Genomic DNA, 25,684 nt, shown 5'->3' on the forward strand with positions numbered 1-25,684 from the left:
ACCCAACTGAAACACTGTTCTATGCTTACCAGTGACTGGAATTAAAGAAAGTGCATTTGCAGCCTCAGGCTAAAAGTGGGCCACAGAAGGCCCACACTAGCAGAGGAAACACGTCTGCAAGAACAGCCAAGAGCAGAAAATCCATTCTCTCTAAACTAAGACCCCTTTCCAGAGCCAGTCTGTTAGCTCCTCAAGCAACCAGACACAATGCTTGTCTCAAAGGATACTTGTGTTGCAGAACACACACACACACACACACACACACACACACACACAGATCCTGGACAAAGGACCAGCATCAGGCCCTATCCCTAAGTACAGAACACTCCCCATGGCCTTCACAGGCCATAGAGATGGTGCCTTGAAGTTCTATGAAGATCTTTATTTGGATGTGTGTGAAGAGGCTAGATAGAAGAGGGAATCGGCTTTCCTGGAGCTGGGGTTTGAGTCAGACAAGTGGTTGTGAGCCATCCAATGTGGAGCCTTCAAATTAAACTTGAACAGCAAGTGCTCTTAAGTGATATGCTGGAGTCTATGTCTTTTTTGTTTGTTTGTTTGTTTTTGTTTTTTCAAGACAGGGTTTCTCTGTGTAGCCCTGGCTGTCCTGGAACTCACTCTGTAGACCAGGCTGGCCTTGAACTCAGAAATCCGCCTGCCTCTGCCTCCTGAGTGCTGGGATTAAAGGCAGGCACCACTACTGCCCGTCAGTGTCTTGTGTCTTCTATCACTTTCCAGTTTATCTTGTTAACCCCCAGGATGGAGACTCCACTTACCATCTCCAAATATTGGCATTACAGCTGTGTGCCGCCATGCCTAGCCTTTTACATGGGTGCTGGATCTGAACTCAGGTCCTCATGCTTGTGCAGAGGACAGTCCACCCGCTGAGCTACCTTCCCAGCACCTAGAACCATGTTCTTGGAGTCTTCGGGCTCAGCTCCAACAGGGTGAGTGCCAAGGCTGCAGCTACGTCTACATTTCACCTGTGCAGCTGCTTCTCAGATACACGTGATAGCTAAATGCTTTTCACAGTAACTCATCCTGAGCCACAGAGTTACAGGAAGCCCAAGGGGTCACAGGAAGGGGACTAGAGCATGAGTCAGCAAGGTGAGTTAGAGGGGTGTTCGCTCATTGGTTTGTTTTGATGCCTGATGAGCTGAGCTTGATCCCTGGGACCGTGCTGGAAGGAAAGAACCAACTCCTAAGTAGGGTAGGTGTGATCTCCACATTTGTGTTCTGGCACAAAGTGCACAGGCATCTGTGAGTGTACGCACGCACGCACGCACGCACGCACGCACGCACGCAGGGGAAGGCCTGCAACTTGAGCTGGGCCCAGAGGATTTGGGTTTCCAAGTAAAGCAGCAGCCAGAAAAGCTGGGGGGGGGGGGGGGGAGCGTGGTACACGCCTTTAATCCCAGCGTTCAGGAGGCAGATTTCTGAGTTCAAGGCCAGCCTGGTCTGCAGAGTGAATTCTAGGTCAAACAGGGCTACACAGATAAACCCTGTCTAGAAAAAAGTAGCAATGGCCCCTGCTCTGGGCAGGTGACATGTGCGCAGCCTAGGAGATACATAGGATGTCCTGGCTCCCATGAAGTAACACAGTAAAAATAGGAAAAGGGTTTATTTATTAAAGAAGCCATCTGTGAGTCAGTCTGGTTAAATTAGCACACTTGACATAACACTTTGGATCAGAACATGCCTTCTTTAAAATACATTGGGCTCCACAAGCAAACACCTAAGGGTCAATTCAAGTAGCACTTCAGGAGCCCAGCAGAGCATCTGGAGGGACGGGGCAGCAATCATTCACCTTCCCAGTGCGACGGCCACTTTCTGTAAACACCTGTCAGAAGCTGGGACTGCAACTTTCAAACCACATGGCAGAAGTTGATAAGCAGTTAAGTCAAGAAAGGAGAGTCACCGAAGCTGTGGTCCAGGCAGGATCCCGGCTGAGCCCTGTGCCCACTGCCTCACAGACTGCTGCGACTGCACAGCCAAGGAGCACAGTAGGTACTACCTACGTGCGGTTCAGTGTCTGGAAGATTCTAGAGATCTGCAGCATGACCGGGCCCGTCTCTGGGTCGTTCATCCACTGGGTGCTGTTGAGTGGGTTCTCCAGCATGTCTTCAAATGCTGTGGGAAAACAGCAGAGCTGAGAGGCTGCACCAAACACCGCCATGCATACTGAGCCCTTTTCAATGGCCCTGACACTCACCCTTAGGAGCCAACCATAGTGCCTGAGCTACTGACCAGACCGACTTCAGGGGCCACCGGCAGGGAGTAGACTGCCTGTGTGGTCACTGCACCCAACTCAGAGCCATCAGAAGGGCAGGGTGGTCAGCTGCCCACGCGTGCGCGTACATCTTTGACAGAGATGGACTGCCTGTGTGCTCACAGTACTCCAGCTCATAGTCCAACTCTGGAAAGGCTCTAGCAGACTCAAAAGTCAGGTTTGCAAATGTCCCTGTCCACATACCACGGGAAACAGCCATGTGAAAAATCCTTGGTACAAATATGCTTCAGCAGAGTTTTTCTTTCTTTCGAGACAGAATCTCTGTGTAGCACTGGCTGTTTTGGAACTCACCAGACTAGCCTTGAACTCAAGAAATCCCCCTGCCTCTGACTCCCAAGTACTGGGATTAACTGCACGTGCCATCTATCATCCTGGAAAAACCTCCATGTTCAGCCCTGACACAGTGACATGTCATGGACGGCTTGAGTACAGTCCAATAGTAATCATTTGCTCAGCATGTACAGGCCCCAGGTCCATCACTAAAACAAATGAGCGTGTGTACACACACACACACACACACACACACACACTAATAAATATTTTAAAAATAAGAACCTTTTCTTTTCTCTTTTCTTTCTTCCTGGATTTTCAAGACAAGGTTTCTCTGTGTAGCCCTGGCTGTCCTAGAACTTGATCTGTAGACCAGGTTGGCCTCAAACTCAGAGATCTACCTGTCTCTGCCTACCACAGTGCTGGGACTAAAGGTGTGAGTCACCAACACCGCCACCTGGCAAACTTTGATTTTCTAGAGTTTCACAAAATTAGGGCTGGGAAGATGGCTCAATGGATAAAAGCACTTGCCATGCAAGAATGAGGACCTGACTTAATCTCCAGTATTCATATAAAAAGCAGGGCATGACAGTAAGTGCTTGTAATCCCAGCACTGGGGAGGCGGAGAGGAAGGACCTGGGGCTTACTGGCTGGCCAGCCTAGCCTACTCAGCAATTTCCAAGTTAACAAAGGACCTTGTCTCAAAAAAATGAAAATGGGAGATGGCAAAATGGCTTAACAAGTAAAGGAATCTGCCACCAAGTCTGATGACCCGAGTTCAGTCCCAGGGACGCCAAGGGAGGAGCAAGAAAACTCTTGCAAATTGTCCTGACATCCATATGACGATGTTAGCCCTCCCCACACAAATAAATAACGTAAGAAACAAGGTGGGTAGTGGAGGAGTGACAGCCATAGTTGAGCTCTGATGTCCACAGCACAGACACATGTTCATCTGCACACATGAATAAATACATGGTATGGAAGGCATCTGAGACACACACACATGTTCACATACACATGTGTACTACACAGTGACCCTAGAAAATTAAGCACATCAGGACCATCTGTAACAGGTAATACAGTAACAATTAGCTTTGGTTTCTTTAAAAAACACAAAAATATGGGAATACATTTTTGTTTTAATCCCAGGTGTGGGATATGGGGCTGCTTCCGACTGCCCACAGCAGCTGACTGTGATTTTGCCAGCAACAGATAATTCTGTGACTGTGATGTTCAGGATTCTGGAGACCTTTCCAGAGGGTGTATAAACGCTGGGCCCCAAGAGCTGGGCGGGCTGCTGTTGGTCGTGGTTTATTAAGTAATCATGCAGCACAAAAATGAAGTAAGAAGAAATTTAGGTATCCTGAGGATGCAGATCAAACCTGCCCCAAGGAACCCAACACTGTCAGTCAGGAGAAAGTAGTCTAACAATACTGTCGCCCCCTTTCCCCCTCTATTCTTTTTTCTCCTCCGACTATTGTCAGGGGTTGAAAGGGTGGACAAGGGTGGTAGGAAGAAGAATCCATAAAGTAGCCAAAAACTGATATAAGGCAGCATCAATGGGCAGGTGTTCCTTACCTGCACAAGCTCTAAAATGAGTGTCACAACTGAAAAATACATGCTAGGCTGGTGAGATGGCTCAGCGGTTAAAAGCACTGATTGCTCTTCCGAAGGTCCTGAGTTCAAATCCCATCAAATCTGAAGACAGCCATAGTGTACTTACATATAACAATAAATAAATCTTTGGGCTGGAGCAAACAGAGATCCTGAGTTCAATTCCCAGCAACCACATGATGGCTCACAACCATCTGTACAGCTACAGAGTACTCATATACATAAAATAAATAAATCTTAAAAAAAAAAACAAAACAGCTGGGTGATGGTGGCGCACACCTGTAATCCCAACACTCTGGGAAGCAGAGGCTAGAGGATTTCTGAGTTCGAGGCCAGCCTGGTCTACAGAGTGAGTTACAGGACAGCCAGAGCTATACAGAGAAACCCTGTCTCCAAAAACCAAATCCAAAAAACAAAAAAAAAAAAAAAAAGAAAAAAAAAAGAAAAAAAAAGAAAAAAGAAAACAGATGCCTCCAGGTCAAAGGGAAAAGAAGAGCTCCAGGAAGCAGCCCCAGGTTGCTGGACTTGGTGGCACGTAGCCTTACTCACTGAGCCAGCTCCCCAGCCCAGGGTAGTTGTTTTTATTTTATTAATAAGCATAATAAATACCTAATTAGAGCTTGAGAGGCACATATCCCTGCAGGAGATGGCACAAGCAGGCCATCCTGGCTGCTGTTGACCTCCACAGGAGTCCTGCAGGGATGGCATCAGCCCTGCAGTGCAGATGCGGCAGAGAGCCAATGCCCACTGCCAACTCAGTCCTGCTACGCTGAGTGCTGGTGCCCTGCCCTGTGAGCAGGCTGCTGCTCTGAGGAGGAGTCCACAGACCTCCGCCTCCCCTCCGGGCCCACGCCCCAGCAGGTGCAGACCAAGTATGCTCACCTGGGGTGGTTTATTTCAGAAAAGAGGAAGGGCTGACACTAGCTAAATATACACCTGACAGTCTACAGAAGCTAAGACTAAACAGCCAGTACCTAAAATGAAGGAAGAGCTTCTCTCACCTGGCCAAATGCACCTTAAAACACACTAACCAATACACAGCAAAGTCCACATTGACATATGAAAAGAAAGCTCAGTCATAAAGTGTGTGGCATGCCAGGCGCTGAAACCCCAGCACAGAGAACAATAAAGTCCTCTGGTCAGAGCCTAAGGCAACACCTGTTTATTTCTTATACTGGCTGGTTTCGTGTGTCAACTTGACACAGGCTGGAGTTATCACAGAGAAAGGAGCTTCAGGTGAGGAAGTGCCTCCATGAGATCCAGCTGTAAGGCATTTTCTCAGTTGGTGATCAAGGGGGGGAGGGCCCCTTGTGGGTGGTGCCATCCCTGGGCTGGTATTCTTGGGTTCTATAAGAGAGCAGGCTGAGCAAGCCAGTAAGAAACATCCCTCCATGGCCTCTGCATCAGCTCCTGCTTCCTGACCTGCTCGAATTCCAGTCCTGACTTCCTCTGTTGATGACCAGCAGTGTGGAAGTGTAAGGCATTTCTTATAAACTATCAGCCAGGTGGTGGTGGAGTACAGCTTTAATCCTAGCACTTAGAAGCTGAAGCACTTAGACCTCTCTGAGTTGAAAGCCAGACTGGTCTACAGTGAGTTCCAGGACAGCCAAGGCTACAGGGAGAAACCCTGTCTTGAAAAAACAAAAACAAAAACAAAACAACAACAAAAAAGATCTACATACAGCCTGACAAGGGTTGGGATAGAGATGTTCTCAGTGTGAAAGAACAGAGACAATGAAAATACCAAACACAGCCTCAAATACACAATGGACAATTGTGTTCCTTCTACTGTACATGCTACAACCACACACCTGCACGCACGCAGGCACACATACTTTCGGCTAAATGATGGACTAAAGAAATTTCAAAACTCTCCAGCAACCTAAGAGAAATGTCTGGCCATTAAAAAAAAAAAAAAAAAAAACCAAGTTCAAGGAAACAGAGGACTTCTGTTCCCAAAAGCTACCTGATAGGAAACCAGAAATAGGACAATACATAGTAAGCCAGAAAGAGCCAGTGTTCAGACTGTGTGAAGGACTTCCTCGGTAAATGAAGAAAGGAAGAGAGACATGGAAACAGGGGAAGCCCCTGTGCTGTACCCACAGCTGAGCTCCATCTAGACCAGAGAGCACAGGACATAGCAAGCCCGCCTGCCTGCCTGCCTGCCTGAGCAGCAGTCCCTTCTCTCTGTGCTCACCCTAGCCCTGGAAGGCCAGTCCACAGCAGCCCATCTGCACTGAGGGACAGGAAAGAGTTTCTGCATTCAAGGAAATAACCCACACACACTGGACAGCAGGACAGTCACTCCTGACCTGTGGAATAGTTTACAACACCTCACGGGAGATATGGTAATAAGTTACAGAAACGGCCTAAAAAGTGAGGCCACATTATAAAGCAGGGAAAGACAGAAAACATGTATAAGACTGGCCAAAGCCTACAGGAAAGCCAAGGAAAAGTCCTCGGGTCATGGTCACACTTGTATGCAGGGGATGATGATGTATAGGAAGGGCATGAGAGGGAGGGTTCAGGAGGAGTAGGGACTGGATGATCAGACCTCTGCACTCACAGGACTAAAACACTGACGCAAGGCCCATCTTGATCCAGGAGGCCAATAGCTGGCTCAAAACAAACAAACAAACAAACAAAAAACCTTCAAGGAAAAAGAAGTGCATACACAGAGACACGCATGGACTTTTCATCCTGTCATCACCCTGAACAGTTCAGAATCACCCTGAACAGCCACACTCCTGGCATTGCTGTCGCATTAGAAGCCAAAAGGAATCTGTAGAGCTTAAGCAATTCTATACTTTTTCTGCTCTTTCTTTGAGACAAGGTCTCACTCTTAGCTCAGGCTGACCTGGAACTCTGTCATTCTCTGAGACTGTAGGTGTAAACCACAGCAGTCCCCAGGTTCCATTGTGACCTGAGTGTCTGCGCACACTCCTGGAACCAGCACTGTGCTATCGATGATGACTGATGTGCGGGGAGAAGCCACCAGGCTGGTCTAGACCTCTCAAGTCTCTGGCATTTGCCTTCCAAGTGCTGAGATATAGGCGTGGCCACGACAACAGTTTTCAAATGAATGGCATATCCCTAACTATTTAGTTCTATTTTTTGTTTTGGTTTAGGTTTTGTTTGGTTTTTGGTTTTTTTCAGACAGAGTTTTTCTGTGTAGCCTTGGCTGTCCTGGAACTTACTCTGTAGACCATGCCAGCCTCAAAGTCAGAGATTTGCCTGCCTCTGTCTCCTGAGTGCTGGGATTAAAGGCATGCCCCACTACACCCTTGCCCTATTTTTAAAGTGGCAGACTTAGGTTTTATTTATATTTTTAGCATGTATTTATTTATTTTCTTGGGGGGCATACACATGCCACAGTGTACAAGCAGAAGTCAGCTCACATTTTTCACCATGTGTTTCTGGGGGTCAAACTCAGACTTGCCAGCAAATACCCACTAATCTTGCCAGCCCCATTATGTGGATTTTTAAGATACATCACAGGTAAAAAAAAAATAATTATCAAAGAAATTCCTTATAAATAACAAGCAAAATCAAAACCATACTGTCTCCTATTCCCATACAGGCCACAGTTCCACTCTTCCAAATCCCCCAATTCCGCAGAGACAGAAGCTCATCCCATCACGGCAGAGCCTGACTCCAAGGCTTCTGCACAGCTATGAGGCCTGGCACAAGCCAGTTGGCATGGTGCAGTATCAGTGCCCAAGCCGTTTCACTGGCACCTGTCTTGTGGCAGGGAATCCACCCGCATGTGTTCCTCACCCACGCTAGCCTAAGTAAGCACACATACCTAGCAATGTCTTAGGGTTTGTCAAACCCAGCTGCACCACTGGGTTGTCCAGGATGGCCTGAAAGAGAGGGCTATTGGGATCGATGCCCTGGTCCAACTCCTCAGGGGATGGCTTCCGGTCCCCCAGCAGCCATTCACACTAAAAACCCAAGAACACCAGACGAGCTGTTAGTTCCTTCTCAAAGTATGTAAGGCTCACCTGTCCCTTTCTGTGGCTCTCCACAAGCCCCCATGGTTGCAAAGTCTGGAAGGGGGCCCTAACATGTACAAACCTGGTCCACATTCAGCTAGAATAGAGACAGAAGGAAGTATCAGTCTGGATTTCTTAGAAGACCTGGCGCTGTCTTCAATTTGATCACAGCCATGGCCCTGGTCACAGCACAGTCCCAAACATCCTGCTTTCTTCGAGGGAATCCCAGTATGACAGTCTATCTCCACAGCAATGAGCCTGGAGAGTCTATATCCAGAACTGTCTCTCAGCTGTCTGAGCTTTGACTCCACACACAAGCGAGGAGGTCACAGAGGGCTCCCTGGACAGAGACAGCCTGCCTGTCAGCAGTGCTATGTGTTCATGACATGATAATTGATCCTTTTTCATTTGTTTATTTAGGTTTTTTTGTTTGTTTGTTTTTTGTTGTTTTTTTTTTTTTGAGACAAGGTTTCTCTGTGTAGCCCTGGCTGTCCTGGAACTTGCTCTGTAGATCAGGCTAACTTCAAACTCAGGGATCTGCCTGCCTCTCCTCCCAAGTGTTGGAATTAAAGGTGTGCTATTAAATCCGTCCTATTGGATTCAATTTTAACAGCTCATAGCCCAGAGAATGTGCACACAAAGAGCACTGTGGGTCCAGGGCATTCTCGGTTTCTATTTGAACCATCTGCCCTAACATTTCATATAAAGAGTGCCATCGCCAACTATGTGTGGAAGTCTTGACACAAGGGACATTCCCAAGGCATGCCACATGAGGTACAGGGGATGTGAGAGGCTCAAAGCAGAACTCACTGCAGCGTTCTGCTGGTTGTTGTTCACTCGGAGGGCATCAATCACTTCCTTCTCATCAAAGCCCATCTCCATCAGTGAAATGACGGCCTAGGAGGGAAGAACACACCGGTCAGCCCCTCAGCGGAGGGCACTGCCACCAAGGAGCAGCACCCCTGCTGCACAGGTTCCCTGCAGTCAGTCACAGCAGAAGGCAGCCTGGGGCCCACATGAGGCAGGAAAGAGCACCCTCCCTTAATCCCAAGGTGAGGAAACATTTATCTCTGCAGCCAAAGAGAGAAGTAGTGCCTTGGAAGTGCATTTGCTACTGCACGTGAGTAGACCAGGACCACTGATGGAACTCAGGCCCTAGGTGGCAGTTTTTCTCAGCTCTGCAGAAGTGAAGCCCCATTTATCTGCAGAAACCTCCCAACCTGGCCAATGGGATTCCTATTAAAACAAAAACAAAACAAAACAAACAAACAACAACAACAAAAAAAACAAGCTAGGCGGCTGGAGAGATGTTCAGAGGTTAGGAGCACTGACTGCTCTTCTAGAGGTCTTGAATTCAAATCCCAGCAACCACATGGTGGCTCACAGCCATCTGTAATGGGATCCAATGCCCTCTTTCTAGGGTGTCTGAAGACAGCTAAAGTGTACCCATGGAAATAAAATGAATAAATCTTAAAAAAAAAAATACAAGCCACAGATGACACCCTAAGAAAACTATTTATTCAACATGCCAAAATCTAGGGGGCAGGTAGAATGCAGCCTGAGTGGGCTGATCTGTAACCTGAAAGTGAAAGGCCAAAGAAAGAATTAAAATTATAGCCGTCCCAGCACTCAGGAGACAGAGGCAGGTGGATTTCTGAGTTCAAGGCCAGCCTGGTCTACAGAGTGAGTTCCAGGATAGCCTGGACTACACAGAGAAACCCTGTCTTGAAAAACCAAAAAAAAAAAAAAAAAAAAAAAAAAAAAAGCCCAGGAAGGTGCATAAAGAACACAAAGGGGAGAAAGTATCAGTGCGGCAGCTAACAGAAGGCACACAGGTATCCCACATCCTGGGTCCTTAGCCAGCAGCCAGCACGATGCACTCCCCCTCCCTGGCCAGCCCACAAGATATCCTCTAGCTCTCTGAACACTGTCCACCAAGGCCACGGCAACAGGTGCAGCAGCATTTGTAGAGGACAGAAGCTTGTATGTTCAGCTTTTCAAGAGATGTCACTGAGCTGGAAGAAGCCACCTGGACCAAAGCATGGACTTTAGATATGAGGAACCAAGTCCCCAGGCCTGAATGAGAACTCCCATAGACTCCAGGTCCCCCAGTTTCCTTGCACAACACAACCACAAACTCATCCTCATACTGAGGCCCCCATCACATACCCGAGCATCTGCTCGGAATTCCTTTTTCCTGCGTATCTTCTTGAAGATTTCTGTGAGCTCATCCCGAGACTCCTCATCTTCAACACCAGTTCCCACAGCAGCTTCAGAGGAGGCGGAGGTGGTGGGTGCAGCACTTGCACCTGCTTGGGTGGCATGGCCTGGAAGAGGTGTGTCAATAGCTGGATCTTCCGAGTGTTCAATCAGCCACTCCATGGCCTGAGGCACTGACATGCTAGAAGGGAACAAGAGATTCTTCTTCACTCCTCCAGAATGGTTACTGGAAATTTTCCTATCCTATGTACTCCAATGTCTCAACGGAGATAACAAGATCGGCCACAGAAATGGTGGCAGATGATCTCTTGGGATGGAAACCTCCACAAAGCTCTCACCTCAAACCCCCAAGACCCAATAAAACAAGCACAGACACATGCCCAAACACCAGAGACAAAGGAGTCCAGGCCCTAGGTACAGAGCACAAAGAACTCTGCTGTCGACCAGCTCTGGTCTAGACTTCATATGGGATCTGAGTGAGCGGTAAAACCAGAAGTGCAAGGACTGTTAAGAATCCCTGTCCTGCCAGGAGCAGGTCTGGCTCAGAGCTCTCCTAACTTGAGAGTGCGGAACACATTACAGACTGATTTTTACCCTCCTAACAGCCACGTATTGTGGGCCACACCTTCAGTCCCAGCTACTCAGGAGCCTAAGGCAGGAGGACTGCTAAGCCCAGGAGTTAAAGACCAACACAAGTAACAAAAACCCTCAATACACACGCACGTGCACACGCACACCCACATATCCCAAAAAGATCATAAATGAAGGCACTTCTGAAGCACAACAGTAAGGTGCTCCTACTAAAATACACAATTAGCACTGGCTTAGCAGGGCCGGAGAACTGGGTCGGAGATTAAGATGAAGAGCTCCTGAGTTTGGTTCCTAGCACCCCTGTCAGGCAGTTCACACCAGTCTGTAACTCCAGCTCCAGAAGATTCAACTTCCTCTTCTGGCTTCTATGGGCACCCATACACACATGTACATATACACAAATAGATAAAAATTTTAAATAAATCTTTAAAAAAAAAAGTATGACTCCAGAGATGGGAAGGGGTCAGAGGGAAGCCCAGGGCGAGGGAAGCGTACTGGTTCAGCCGAAGGGCCTTTGAGGCTCTGCTCTCAGGAAAGCCCATCTCTGTGAGCTGCCGCAAGGCAGTCTCATCCACACGCTCATCTTCATCTTCATCCAGCATAGCTGAGGAGAAAGACAAGGCCCTCATGAGGGGATTCCTGAGCCCTTTGAAGCCCCCAGCCTCATCTGCAGAGGCTCACCTCACCTAGCAATTACTGACACAAAAGCCTCTCTCCCATTAACCAAAGCAGAACCTGCTTTCAGTGTGAGGGCTGGGGACAGTTAGGCACAGCCTCGGACCCACTCATACCATTCGCCTTCTTAAACAATTCAACTGCATCGGGATTCAGTGCTAGCAGCTTCTGTGCCACCTCAATGAGAGACACGAGGATCTTCCGGAGCTCTGTCTGGAACTGCGGCAGAAGGAAGAAAGAGATCATGCCTGGTACAGTGATGCGCACCTGGAATCCCTGCTCTGTGAAGCTAGGAAAAGGTGATTGCTAGGAGTTTGAGGCTACCCTAAACTATACACCCTGTCTCAAAAAAAAAATTATTTCTCAGAATGTCCAACAAACTTGCTTAAATCTGCAACCCTATCCTGGACATAGCCCTCCAAATCTACAAGGGCATATTGGCCCTTACCTTTAATCTCAGAGTGAAAAGGCAAATGCAGATCTCTGTGAATTCAAGGCCAGCCTGATCTACACAGTGAAACTATTATCTCAAAAACTAAGGAAGAACTTCAGGACACTAGACTAGTGCAGCAGCCCCTTGCCTAGTACAGGGCCTGGAGATCAGACACCACAGCCTCCTGAGAGGCTGAATTCAGGGCTGGACCCACAGACACCAGGCAGGGACACACCCCAGTCAGTCACTGAAGAACTACAAAGCTCTTATCAAAAGGACCTCTTCAAAAGAGACCCCAAAGAGGTCTGGCTTCCAGCAGTGTCCTGACGGATGGGGGCCTAACGAAGGTAAGTGGTGGCCACTTCCCCCAACTCCTACACACACAAGCACACCTTATCACACACCTTATCACAGTTGGCCCATGTAAGCATGCTGCAGGCTTTGACTTTAGCTTTCCTTGTCCAAAGTAACTGGGGAGCTCAGACTATTCCCTGAAAGCTTTGCTGTACTCAGAGCAAAGGCATTACATTTCTATATAGCTGTCTGTCTGTCCAGTGCTACAGGTAATTTTGTCAACTTTGTAGTTTGAAAAAATTGTAGTTTATGGAACAGTTCAAAAGTAGTAAAAGGTTCCTGAATATTCTGTTTCAGATTCATGGGAGGGGGGAGGGGTGGTCCTAACTATAACATCCAAGCTAGCTTCAAACCTAAGCTCAAGCCATCCTCCTGTCTCAGTCTCCTGAATGCTGGAACCACAAGCATATGCCAATCACCATACCATCAGCAAGCACTTTTAAAGAGCTTGACGAAGCCACACACTAGGCAGGCACTCACGTCTCTCATGGTGGTCTGGACAGCAGTCCGGTCTGTGCTGCAGGCAGGCAGGTTGGCCGTTGCTCGCAGAATAGCATCTTTGTCTGGAGCCTTTTGCTCTTGTTTCTTCTGCAGAGAAAATGACTCAAGTCAGAAAAGCGCCCAGGACCATGAAGAGTGTGACAATGAACACGGAACAACAGCCCAAAGAAAAGGAGAACGGTAACCTTCTAAGCCTTAGGTATATTCAATCCCCTTGAATTAGAGGATTCTGGAAAGTTCTGTGCTCAGAACTAGAAGCAGAAGCCTAACTAGATACTCCAGACATGACCTTACCTGTTACAAACCATATGCACCCATATGCACATGATGACAGAGAGGGTGGTACTTCATCAGGGCTGGGGAAGAGGCCTCCGGAGGCAGCACACAGCTGCAGTGAACCCTGGAGGCCTCCCAGCCTCCACGAATGAAAGTAAAAGACAAGGTGGCAGAAGCTCACAGATAAGGACGATAGGAGAGAAACAAACCAGCAGTGGCCGCAGCACTCAGCAAGTTCCGAATGTACAGGAAGAGAACAGTAAACAAGCTACAGAACGGTTAGAAGACACACACAAAGGATGGCTGGGGCCACAGCTAATGCCAAGAGCCCACAGGGCAGAACCTACCAAGAGCAGGCTACACCAACCTACCAAAGGGCAGCAGGATACTGGGGCCAGAGAAAGCAGGCCTGGGATCTAAGAGCCAGAACGGTACCTCTGCCTCGCGGCTTTGGCCAACAGCAGTAGAGTTGGCCTGAGACCCCAGAGTGGAAGGCTGCACTCGGGGAGGGAAGGGAAAAGGGAAGGGGCTGCACCAGCTACTGTTCTGCTTCTTGTTCAGCCCAGCTACTCAGACTCAGCAAGCCAACCAGAACAAATGAGACAGGAAGGGTACAAGGTCTCTGCCAGCAGCTGAGCACAAGCCACCTAGGCATAAAGAACCAACAAGCCTCCAGGGCTCTCAGAGGCTAGGGGCATAGGAACACTTCCAAGACCAAGAAGAGGAAAAATAAAAGTAATGAGAAGAGGAGGAGGAACAGGTAAGGGAGGTGGCACCTCCGCACCATCAACCCCAAGCCACACCCACCCAGTATGTGCATACCAGGGGGCCACCGGCAAGAACCAAAGCAGCCATGTAAAAGGGCTATAGAACAGTTAAAAGATACAGTTAAGGAAATCCACAGGATGGCCCACCAGGCCAGTCAACAACAGCTGCAGAGAAGAGATCAAGAAAGAAATTATCAAGATCAATCAGAGAAAACAGGTTTGGTGGAACATCAGTAATACCAGCACCTGGGAGGCTAGGGCGAAAGGACAAAGCCAACAAGTCTACACAGAAACAGAACTAGCAAAAACTACATAGCAAGGCTTTACCTGAAAAACCCCAAACATCCGAGGAGCTGCAGATGGCACAACTATGGAAAGCAAGGCCTGCTTAGACAAAGTGTGGATGTGAAATGTGTCTTTCTGTTTGTTTTGTTTTTCCCAGACAGGTTTCTCTGTGGAGCCCTGGCTGCCTGAAACTTGAGATCCACCTGCCTCTGCCTCCTGAGTGCTGGGACTAAACGCGTGCACCAGTACCCAGGAGGCAGAGGCAGAGTGTTTTAAGAGTATGTCCTGTCCCTTCCTGTCACTCTTCTTTGTTCCTGACTAGCATGCAGTGAAAAGCTTTTGTTTGCTGGTTCTTCCTCCATGTTTCTGCAGTTACAGCCTACAAGCAATGACCCCAGATGATTCCAGACTGAAACTTCTCAAGAGTGTGCGTCACAATAAGCCCTTCCTCCTCTAGGATGCCGCCGTAGGTACTAAGTCCCAGTCATGCCAAGTCTGACACTTCGAAGGGAAACACTCGGTTCTGCAGAAGCAGAGCTCAGACAGCCCTGTGCATCCTGCTGACAGGCCCCGAGTCTACAAGAGCCTGGGACGTAAGCAGGGTGATCAGTCCTTGGCTTGGGTTATATCACATGGCACAGATAAATGCAGAAAGGGCAAATGGTTTTCGGGCCTAGCTACTTTAAGTCCTTACAAACAGTATCACTCTTTCCAGCAAGGGGGTTCAACCACTAAACATCTCTGCCTCCCTGGTGAAGATGGAAAGCCATGCAAACCACTCCAGGAACTACAGGTAGCTTTCAGCTGACCACAGTGACAGAGTCCTGTCAACTGTCTCAAAGTACCTAGAAGCACATCCTTCCAACAACCTTGGCTGAGCCTTCTGTCCTCACAAGCCTTAATACTAGATTCAGAAAGCAGATCTGTGGCAACCAAAGGAGGCCACAGGAATCCCACATTCGACACAGAGAATCAGAGCTGGCTGCACAGTAGCAATTCAAACAGCACACATAGGCCAGAAGCACCTGAGGACCTTTGACACACAAGATTCAACCACTAAGCTACATCCCCAGGCCCAAGACAAAAAGAAATCCTAATATGCTATACTCCTCGCAGAAATGAGGATTTCAGTGACAACAGTAAGTAAACAGGACCAGCTTCACCCGGCATTCACTATCACTCAAAAGAAGAGGCCAGGAAAAGAGCTGTACCCTTATCACTAAGAGGCCACATCTAACACTGTAACTCCAGAAAGAGCACTGAATGCAGAATCTCTAGAGAGCAGGAGGAGAATTACTGAAGATCACAGCTGAAGGAATTAGAGGTGAACTGGGGTGGGTGTCAGTCCCAACACCACTAGTTAAGTGACTTCCTTTAGGAAATGTGAGTCAATTTATTAGATTTGTAGTACTCTTTGACTCTTAATAACTGCATTATTTTTACTTAGAATTTTAAATAATGCGATGATTTTTAACTTTGCAGTTATGTACTGTGTCAAGGCAGCTCTAGCAAGCTACTAGCTAGGTAACTTAAGTACCTTAAGCAAGCAGCAGGTTACATAGTTTGTGGTCAGAACTAGGTTTCTTAATTTATTACTTATGTACTTATTTATTTATTAATGAGTGTTCTTTTTTTGTTTTGGTTTGGTTTGGTTTTGGTTTTTTGTTTTTTCAAGACAGGGTTTCTCTGTATAGCCCTGGCTGTCCTGGAACTCATCCTGTAGACCAGGCTGGCCTCGAACTCAGAAATCCGCCTGCCTCTGCCTTCCAAGTGCTGGGATTAAAGTGTGCGCCACCACTGCCCGGCTTAATGAATGTTCTTAATGCCTGCTAGAAGGGGGCATCAAATTCCCTTATAGATAGTCATGAGCCACCATGTGGTTACCGGAAATTGAACTCAGGACCTCTGGAAGAGCAGCCAGTGCTCTTAACCACTCACTGAGCCATCTCATCAGTCCCCAGAACTATGTTCTTAATAGTTACAGGGACTTCAAGCCGAAACATGCAGTTAGAACTATAATCTGAGCTCTGCTATCAGCTAGGAAAGCAGGGTGAGGCCCAGGATCTGTCTGGTGAAGATGGATGGAACAGCCTGCCCATATGCTGCTGACTATACCCACACCCACACCCACCCATCGCCATGACCAGGTGGCCAAAGATAGGGAGGGTGTGAAGGCTTGGCACTCTCCTATATCCTCTGGCCCAGCAGAGACCCCAAAGTAACTCATCTGATATCAGGTCATACGTCTACCCAAGGTTGGCCTGAGCCTTCCCTCAGACCAACACTCTCTCCCTAGCATTTCAAAGCATGTATAAGAAACTCCAGAGCCCTAAGACAGGAAGAGGTGTTAAACAGAAGTGACTGCCCTTAAAAGAGTGCATCCTGGGATGGAGAGACGGTTCAGCACTGAAGAGCTTGCTACTCTTCCACAGGGCCTACATTCAGCTCCTAACCGCCCTCAGGAGGCACACTGCCATCTATAACTCCAGCTCCAGGGGATCAGATAGCCTCTTCTGACCTCTGTGGGTACAGACACACAGGCGCATAGAAATACACAGATAAAAAAATAATCTTTATAAACAACTTCCCTCCACTAGGCACAGGCATGTGGTCTGGTGTTAGAGCAGACAGGCTACTGACAGGATGAATCTTGCACTGCATTAGAGAACCTGGCTGAAGGATGGACTCTGGGCAGTCACTGCACAAGAGACAAAGGGGTAGTTTTCCTAAGGCCCCTAGATAAAATGAAGGTGTAAGCCCCAGAAGACACTCTAACACAGATTTCAGGACATGGAACTCGGCATAACTGCAAAATTGCAAGGACACACACAGGTCAAACCAGGTGCGCAGCTGCTCGTCACCTCTCTGCATGCCCACCCTTTATGTGCAGGAGCCACACTGGCTATTGCATGGAAGAAGCCCCTGCTGAGGACAGTGTTCGCACTCTCTTCTGCCTGCAGACCAGTGGCAGCTCCTCTGTCACTGCTCAGCAATCACGAAGAGCAGAACAGGCTCAGCCGTGACGAGGGGCCCCTTAGACTACACGTGGTGTGGAGGGACTATACAGTCCCAGAAAATAATTCAAGGACTTCTTTAAAGTCTGACACATGAGAGACACCTAGCAGTGAAGAGCCCTAGCTCCGAACGCTGAAACTTACCTTTTCTTCTGCTGAGACATCAGCCATCTTAGGGAGCGGAGAAGGAGCACGCTTTTTTATCAGTAACAAGACGTCTAGAAAAAAACAAGTTATATTTATGAAGTCAGTTACTGTCCTATAGCCATAAATGACATCTCAGGGAGATGGCTCAGCGGCTTAAGGGCTTGCTATACACGCGTGAGGACTGGGGCTCAGAGCTACAGAACCAGAATGGCAGGTGAGCACGGCCGCTTGCCTGTGTGCACACACACACACCACATATGCACATGACACACAAGAGCAGTGCTTAATGCTTGAGGGTCTTAGAAGCCAGGGTCCCTGGGTGCCCCCAACCAAGCAAGTGTTCCCTCCTCAGCTCTGAAGTGGCCATGGGGTCACCATAGATGACCTGGGGCTTCAGAGGTGAGAACTGAACACCCCTGATAGCCATACAGAGCACTAGTGGACAGCTTGCACAATGTCTTTATTTCCAAGGGCTCAGTTCTAAAAATCTGTGAAGTAATAAAATAAAGCATGAGCAACCTGTAGCCAGGCAACACTGTTCACCATGGTGGGCGAGAGGGAGAGGGCCACCTCTCCCTCCATTTTGAGTTTGGTCATAGCTCATCAGAAGTCCTTATTTGAATGACATGCAGAAAACGAGTTTTGTCCCAGAGCCAAGTCTGAGTGAAAAGTGGGTGTGCGTCACTCGGCCCTCGGACTGCCGGCCGCCATGATGAGTACTTCCAGCACAGAGCTACACGAGCTCCAGGATCTGCTTTTGCTTGAAAAGAGAACTAAACATAACATGTGAATTTGGCTTCTTGGATGTCTGCCAGTTGTCTGGTTTAAGTTTCTGCTATTTTTCACAAGTACACCAAAATACGTACTTCTTTTAACTGAAAACAAAAATCCAGTCAACCTAGTTGTCCTGCTCTTGTGTGACTTCAGAAAAGCACCTGTGGGCGACCCGGGGACGCAGGCTCCATGCTCTGTGGGCTCTGCCTCAGCCTCCTTACCTTGGTCCTGGATGTTTTCTTCCAAGATCGTTTTGCTGTCACTCAGCACCCTCTCTGAAGCAGCATGTATTAACTTATGGTGGGTCACATTCTTGGGGTCTTCTAAGCTCCCATGAGCACCCTGGGGGAAGAATTAAGCCACAAATCTCTATATCGGAAGTAAATTATGATGGGAGTAACACAGAGCCTGACATCTCAAGCCACCCATGGACTTACTAAGGCTCCTCTGTCTCTCTGTCGTGTATATAGGTGTATTGTATATATGATGTCGTGTATACGTGTGTAGTGTATATATGTTTTCATGGGGGTATGTATATGTGTTTCCAAAAGCATATGGCAGCCAGAGGCTAATGCTGGGGGTCTTCCCCAACTACCCACGTTAGTTTTTGAGACAGTATCTCTCACTGAACCTGGCTTATCAACTCAACTCTGCCGACTGGCCTACAAGCTCAAGACCCTCTCCTGTTTGCCCTCCTCCTCACCCCACCGTAACACTGGGATGACAGACATGCTGCTGCCACTGGTCTTTACACAGGCACTGGGGATCCAAAGCCAAATCCTCATGCTTGTATAGGAGACACTTTACCAACTAAGCCATCTCCCACCCTTGGAATTATTGCATTTTCATTCTGTGAAGACATTAGATCATAAATGACAGTAAAGAATCCCCATACATGACTTTTAAAAAAGCTGAGTAAAATGCCCACAAGCACTGGTCCCTCCCCGCTTTCAAGCTTAAAACCACCCCATCGTAGACTCTTGGGATGGGCTAAGAGCTTGGGAACGCAAGATCCTACTGACAAGCACTTGCAACCCAAATAACTTTAGTTTGGAAAGATCTGGAAAATACCTTTTAGATGAATATATGCCTGTGGTCTCCTGAGGATCTGAAGATCTAGCTGCTTTATGCATTTGCATCAGCAGACACATAAAAGGCAGAAGAACTGCACAGAGAGAAGACTGCTTTCCAGGAGCAAGGAGGCAACATCTGCCCCGTGAATACCACAAAGTCTTCAACAGATCATTGCACAACTGTCCTCAGCCTAGTCCTGGGCCCAAGCAATACCCTACTCCAGATGCAGCCTACAGGAGATTGGGGGGGAGGGGGGGACACAGCTGTGTTGATGTCTTCAGGGCCCTGGAACCTAGTGACAGCATCAGGCAGAGGAGGTAGAGAGCAAACTATCAGTGCTACCTCTGAAAGGACCCAGCAGGTGATCCTGCAGACACCTACATCATGACAAGTGACTTCACATACTGAGTGGAGGCTAGTGCAATCCCTTCAATCTTCCACCACAGACAGAGGCCTGGCAATCATAGCCTATGAGCTCAGCCAGGCTCCGGCACTCACTCATACAGAATGCAAACACACCATCTCCAATGGCAGAGTCCTGCCTGCCTCTGATTGCCAAGGAGACAAAGACCAAGAACACACTGCTGGTGCCACATGGCACAAACGGGGGCTCACTTGTGCCTGTGTGTTCAACACCAGGTACACTCACCCAAATTTGTACAAGTTTCCACAAGTCCACCACTGCCCAGCATCACACAACTTTCCTAGGCCCAGGTACCACACAGAATACCAAGTCAGCTGCAGCTCCTCTCCAAACTCAGAACAAGGCCAAGGACTATAACTACTATTTTTTGCTGCTATGGGTCCCTGGTGTTAGATTAAGAATGGAAGAAGTTCAGGAAACCCATTGAGAGGACTCACTAGTGCTTTCTAAACCTGAAAGGGACACAGGCGTGGAGGAGGAAGCTTTGGCCATCCCGGAGTGGGCCACCTTGCACATTCAGGACACAGGGTTCTTCAGCCTTCCTGGATGTTCTGGAAGGCAGCTTGGGTACCGTGATGCACACACTCAACACAGGGCCTCTGAATACATGGCTGCTAACCAGAGGACAAGAGAACACAGAAGTGTGCGCTTCCCTCTGGACCCTGGAATGTTAGAGTACCAGAATCTTGCATCAGTCTCAGATGGAAACCAGTTTTGAAAAGTGGACTATCACACAGACAAAGCTGCCGAGTAAGGGCTTATAAGATAAATCTACCCTACAGCAACCAACTTACTCACCATTGTGACGAAGCAGAGAACCTTGAACCTGAAAATGGTTCTTTAATAATGTCAATTTGTTTGAATTAAGAATTACCTACAGCATTGATAAGGCACACTGCCGGGTGTCTATGAGGGCTTTCCACAGAGAATTAAATGATGGGGAAGAAAACCAAGCCTGAATGTGGTAGCCCCATCCCAGGAGCTGCTAGAGTTCCAGACTGAATACAAGTCAGTCAGCCAACTGAGCGCCAGCACTGCCCTTTCTGCTTCCGGATCCAAAGATATGTGAGCCAGCAGCCCCAGGCTCCCGCTGACAGGGCCACTTGCCACTATGCCCCACCACTGCCATAAAGAACCGTATCCCTTCAAACCATGAACTGAAATAAACATCCCTTCATTTGCCTTGATGTGGTACCTGGTCATGACAACCAAAACAGTAGAACACCCATTCTGCTTCCAAATATACTAAGTGAGAAGCTCTGAAATTCTAAAATCCCTGGCTAATCCTCGCAGATTTGTCAAGTTCAGAATACAGTCTAAAACACAATTAAAAAAGAGTAACTGTATTCTGAAGCATGTCAGCAGTACACCAGGAACAAGACATGACATAGGTCATCACACTACACACCACCACAACCCTATGTTCACGTGCACATATCCCAGACGTGTCTGTCATTAGCTTCTGCTCATGTCTGGTATTGTACATCATGGAAAGGTAACAGGACCTGGGGGCTGGAGAGACGGCTCAGCAGTTAAGAGCACTGACTGCTCTTCCAGAGGTCCTGAGTTCAAATCCCAGCAACCACATGGTGGCTCACAACCATTTGTAATGGGATCCAATGCCCTCTTCTGGAGTGTCTGAAGACAACAGCATACTCATATATATTAAATAAATAAATGAATCTCTTAAAAACAAAACAAAACAAAACAACAACAACCAAAAAAAACAGATAACAGGGCCTGAATCTTCGCAGGACACAGGACAGTTTAGGCTGTGGAGAAGAAGTCTTGTGCTGCTTCATCCAGATGCTTTACACTACAGAAAAGTTCCTCCACACTACAGCCCCCATCACACCAGATCACCACTAACCCCTTTAGAAAAGAGGGCTTACTGCCTTACTGCATCCCTTTCCTAGACACAGGCAGTGGAGGCTGGGGAATACCAGAGTGAAGTCACTTTGGATAAAACAAAAGGGGGAGGCAGAAAACAAATCTATTCCTTAAGAATTTTAATAACAAGCCTCTCCTTGATGCAACTGTTAACTCCCAGGAGTGCTGTGAGAGAAAATTTTTTAAAAAAACTATATCATGCCCCTCAGGAAAAGAGGAAAGAAGAAAAAACCAACAGTGATACCAACCCCAGGAACCAGGGCGCACAGGGGAGTAAAGAGAACACAAGTCAAGACAGCACTATCTTGTGCACAACAGTTTCCAGGGAGACAGTCAGGTACAACGAGAAAATCCTCTTTTCTAATAATGATTTGTGGAGCTGATGGGACCTGGAGGTGGGTCAGTTCTGATGCCTCTGCTCTCTAGTCCTGTAATTTACAATAGGTAGTATGCTGTGAATCTCTTGCTGCTTTAGCCCTCAGAACTGGAGAATGTGGAATAGAATACAGTCTCAATTTAAACAAGAATAATGACAGAAATGGGCAAAATGATACAACTCCAGTATCAACGGGAATATTAAATATCACAAATAATTAGCATCATATTAAAGCCTGATGCCTACCCATCCCACTCCTAAAGTGTATTAGTAAGCACCTGAGTCATCTCCCACTCCCCCACAGGCTACTGCCATGCTGCTTTTGTATATCCACACCATGAGTGAGCCAGGCAGGTAAGGTGTCACAGCAGTGAGGGGCAGCCCGTGCCCATGTGGTTTGAGGCTGACAACACCTTTCATTCCTTCGATCCTTCCACTGGCTTTGAGGTTATTCCAAGCTCAGCCCTGAGGAACGCGACCTAAGGGATGACACAGCATACCACTAGACCAGCATGGATTCTAGGGAACAGTCTAGATGCCCAGGGAGGCACCGATCTTTAAGCTTGTGCTGAGCCTCTCGGTCTTGCTATGGAGAAAACCCACAGGCTCAGCACAAGCTTAAAGATTGGGGATTCCTTGGACAGTCTAAAGACATTTTGCCCTTGAGCATGTGAGCCTCACTGAGGTGAACCACAGACACAGAAATCCATGGTTACTCAAAACCTAATGCAATGCAAAAGAGGGGCTTGAAACAGATCTCTTGGAGCCTGCCTGGCATTACACACTGACTACACAAAGGCACACAGATGATAAACTACCTTTGCAAGCAGCTGCTATAGTAACTTGAAGACTGCCTTTAGAGGAAACACAATGCTGAACTTTAACACAACCCACTGCTGTAGATCCCTAACTTTCCAAAGAGACCCCTCTAAAAAGCTGTCTGGCACTAACCATGCCTGGTACAGTGTCTCCATAGGCCACCAGTGTCTAACAGGCATCAGTTTCACCTTTAACTGAGAGCAATTAGAGCCAGGAAGGCTTCAAGAACTAATTCTAAGACTTAACTAAAACTAAAAAGCTAACTATAGTACAATGTTCATTGAATGGAAGAAAACTTGACAAATGTCACTTGCTGGCAAAGAGACCTTCTCACTCAATCAACTGGTGCCCCAATAGAAAGTAGAAGCCAAGGGACTTGTCCCACAGTGGCACTATTTTAAGTGACTACAGATAAGTGTCAAGTCCCGGCCAGGGGTTCCTAGCAGCTGGCTCTCCAGGCAAGGAGCCAGCCCTCTTATAATGAGATCTAGTTACTTCCAGCTTCTGGAGAAAACTAAAACCTCATCCCAACAGCAGGCAAGCCCCAAGATTAGAAAAACATGAACCCTTGCCTTTTCCTCTCCCAGACTCCGTACACTTTAGCCTTCACCTCCATAGCACATTGCAGCAATTAAATAAAGCTCGCCCATCAACCGGGCGAGATGCTCTTCTCTGAGCTGCTAGGTTTGAGATTCGATTCGAGGTGTAGAAAAAAAGGGGCGGGAGGCGCTGCCCCGGACCGGAGGAGCAAAGGCTGGGAGCAGCGGGCTGCTGCACGGCAGGACCTGGGGACCGGTCCAGGAAGAAGCGAAAATCTGGCGTCTAGGTAGAGATAGGAGTGTGGGGCAGATGGGAAGCTGGGGGGCTGGGGCGGAGTCTGGGACATAAGTCTAGGTTTCTGGTTTCCAGAACGAAGGCAGAGGTGGAACTGGGTCGTAAGGAGCTCGGCCTTACGTGTTTGAGGCAACTCTCCTTGAGCTTCTCCACCGATGTGTCCTCAGTCGCCTCTTCCAGCCACTCGGCGCCGTCGGCTGCGCAGATGTGCAGCCGAAGCACCTTGCCCGCGAAGATCTTCTCCTCCTGCACAAACATCGCGCCGCCACCCGGGCCTGCACCCGCCGCCCGAACCCGTGAAGGTCACTGGGGCTGGCGGGAGGACCAGGGGCGGGGCCGGGCCGCCGCGCGCTCCTTCGCTGGCTGCCGCTGCCCCGCCCCGGCTCCTGTCAGCTCGGCCGCCCGTCACTGAAGGGGCAGGAGCTGTACCCTCGCTGCCACTGCCCGCGTCGCCGTAGCCGCCGGGAACGCAGTGTCGCAGCCGCGCCGGAAATGCGTAATGGGCGCCCGTGGGTATGCCGGGAAATGTGGTTTTTTTTTGTAGGCGTTCCGCTGTTGCCCCCCGCCGCGCCGGAAATAGGTAAAGTGCGCCGAGGCATGCCGGGAGTTGTCGTTCCCAGACGGGCTCACGGCCCCTTTACCAAAAAATAAAATGTGAGGCGGGTCAGATGCATACCGGGAGTTGTAGTTCTCCGTATCCCTCGTTCCTTCAGCACCTCCCAGCCTTGGTACCTGATTTGCGGGTCTGTTGGAATTGAAAAGGGCTCCAGAGTCAAGTACACAAGATCTCAGAGTTGTCAGGGAAAAATATAAAACGTCTGGGTCAGGGCACTAGAAATGTGTCACAGTTATAAGTACTTGTCTGTCATGCCCAAAGCCCTGGGTTTGATCCTCGGCGCAGCATAAGCCTGGCACAGGTTTATAATCCCAACACTTAGGCAGAACCAGAGGTTCAGACAGGTCATCCTTGACTACATAATGAGTTCAGGACCACCCTCGAATACAAGCCTGCATAAAACACATACAAATGCGCGTGCGTGTGCAAAACCCACATGGTGACTCAGAACCATCTTGAAGATCAGACACCCTCTTCTGATTTCCAAAGGCCTGTCAGTAATGTTAATATATATATAAGCTAAATACTCACAAAATAAATCTTTTAAATTAAAAAACAAATAAAAAATAAACAATTATTAGTGATCCAGGAATGGTGGTGTAGAAGTAGGAGGAAGTTCAAGTTCATAGTCATCTTTGACAAGATCTATGAGACCTTGGCACAGATCTGAGTTCTGTGATAAGGGTTGTGACGAGTGGGCCTGAAGCCCCTCTAGTTGGTCTTCAAGTCTCCCAGCCTCTCCCCAACAAACCCCTTGCTCTTTGTCCAATGTCTAGGCAACTCAGCCCATTCTTCAGAGGACTTAAGTCCTCTTTCTCCTAGAAGCCTGTCATGGCAGTCGCCGGGAGCTACCAGTTTACATAATAAGAATGTTTGCAAGTATTTCCCCATAGCCCAAATTCAGCATCCTACCACTGGATATTCTGAAAGAAGTGCCTCTGAGGACATGGGACATGTCCCTTCTATGTGCTAGATCTGGCTCTCCAGGATTCCCAGGAGTGGGGAAGTGAGCAGAAGGAATTGTGGAGACAGTGATCTTTGCAATGTGTGTATGAGGTCCCTTTTGAGCTGGAGACAACAGGCCCCCTCCTCCAAAATCTCCAGGCTTCTATATGAACACAGAGATACCACACAGAGCACTCTGAGGAAGGATGGGCTGCCCAACCTCCCTAGCCAGCCTTACTACAGAGGCCCAGCAGTCACAGCTCTGTGGGTGCTCATGTAGTATTCAAGGGAGAAGGCATCGGTTCTCCCTCTACCCACCAACCTGGCTAAGGCATGGAGCTCGATGGAGCTCGGCTTCTGCCTGCCCATCCGGTGCCATTCTGTACCTGGTCCAGTCTCAGTCTCTGCTTCAGAGAATATGCTGTCCCCCTTCGTGCCTACCCATAGGAAGCCATGTGCTTAGAGAGTACCTGCTATTTATGCTGGAGATGCAACAGGGGAGG

The 25,684-nt window shown here is 48.3% G+C and overlaps 1 protein-coding gene across 3 annotated transcripts; it reads right to left on the reverse strand.

The window, feature by feature from the left end:
- Positions 1 to 1,603: 1,603 nt before the first annotated feature.
- Positions 1,604 to 24,080, reverse strand: Ubac1 (UBA domain containing 1). Of its 3 annotated transcripts, XM_052181864.1 has the most exons (10): positions 23,741 to 24,078; positions 18,425 to 18,545; positions 17,427 to 17,500; positions 12,920 to 13,027; positions 11,769 to 11,871; positions 11,473 to 11,581; positions 10,336 to 10,567; positions 8,977 to 9,063; positions 7,977 to 8,115; positions 1,604 to 2,127 (listed from the first exon to the last, which is right to left on the reverse strand). In XM_052181864.1, exons 1-10 carry the CDS (start codon positions 23,876 to 23,878, stop codon positions 2,012 to 2,014), a joined length of 1,227 nt encoding a protein of 408 aa, XP_052037824.1. In that variant the 5' UTR covers positions 23,879 to 24,078; the 3' UTR covers positions 1,604 to 2,011. The 3 variants fall into 3 exon arrangements, with proteins under 3 accessions (XP_052037824.1, XP_052037825.1, XP_052037827.1); XM_052181865.1 differs by lacking the exon at positions 7,977 to 8,115 and having other exon boundaries at positions 23,741 to 24,079; XM_052181867.1 differs by lacking the exon at positions 1,604 to 2,127 and having other exon boundaries at positions 8,056 to 8,263; positions 23,741 to 24,080.
- Positions 24,081 to 25,684: the final 1,604 nt, after the last annotated feature.

Source organism: Apodemus sylvaticus, chromosome 5, assembly GCF_947179515.1.
Source record: "Apodemus sylvaticus chromosome 5, mApoSyl1.1, whole genome shotgun sequence".
Taxonomy (NCBI): Eukaryota; Metazoa; Chordata; class Mammalia; order Rodentia; family Muridae; genus Apodemus; species Apodemus sylvaticus.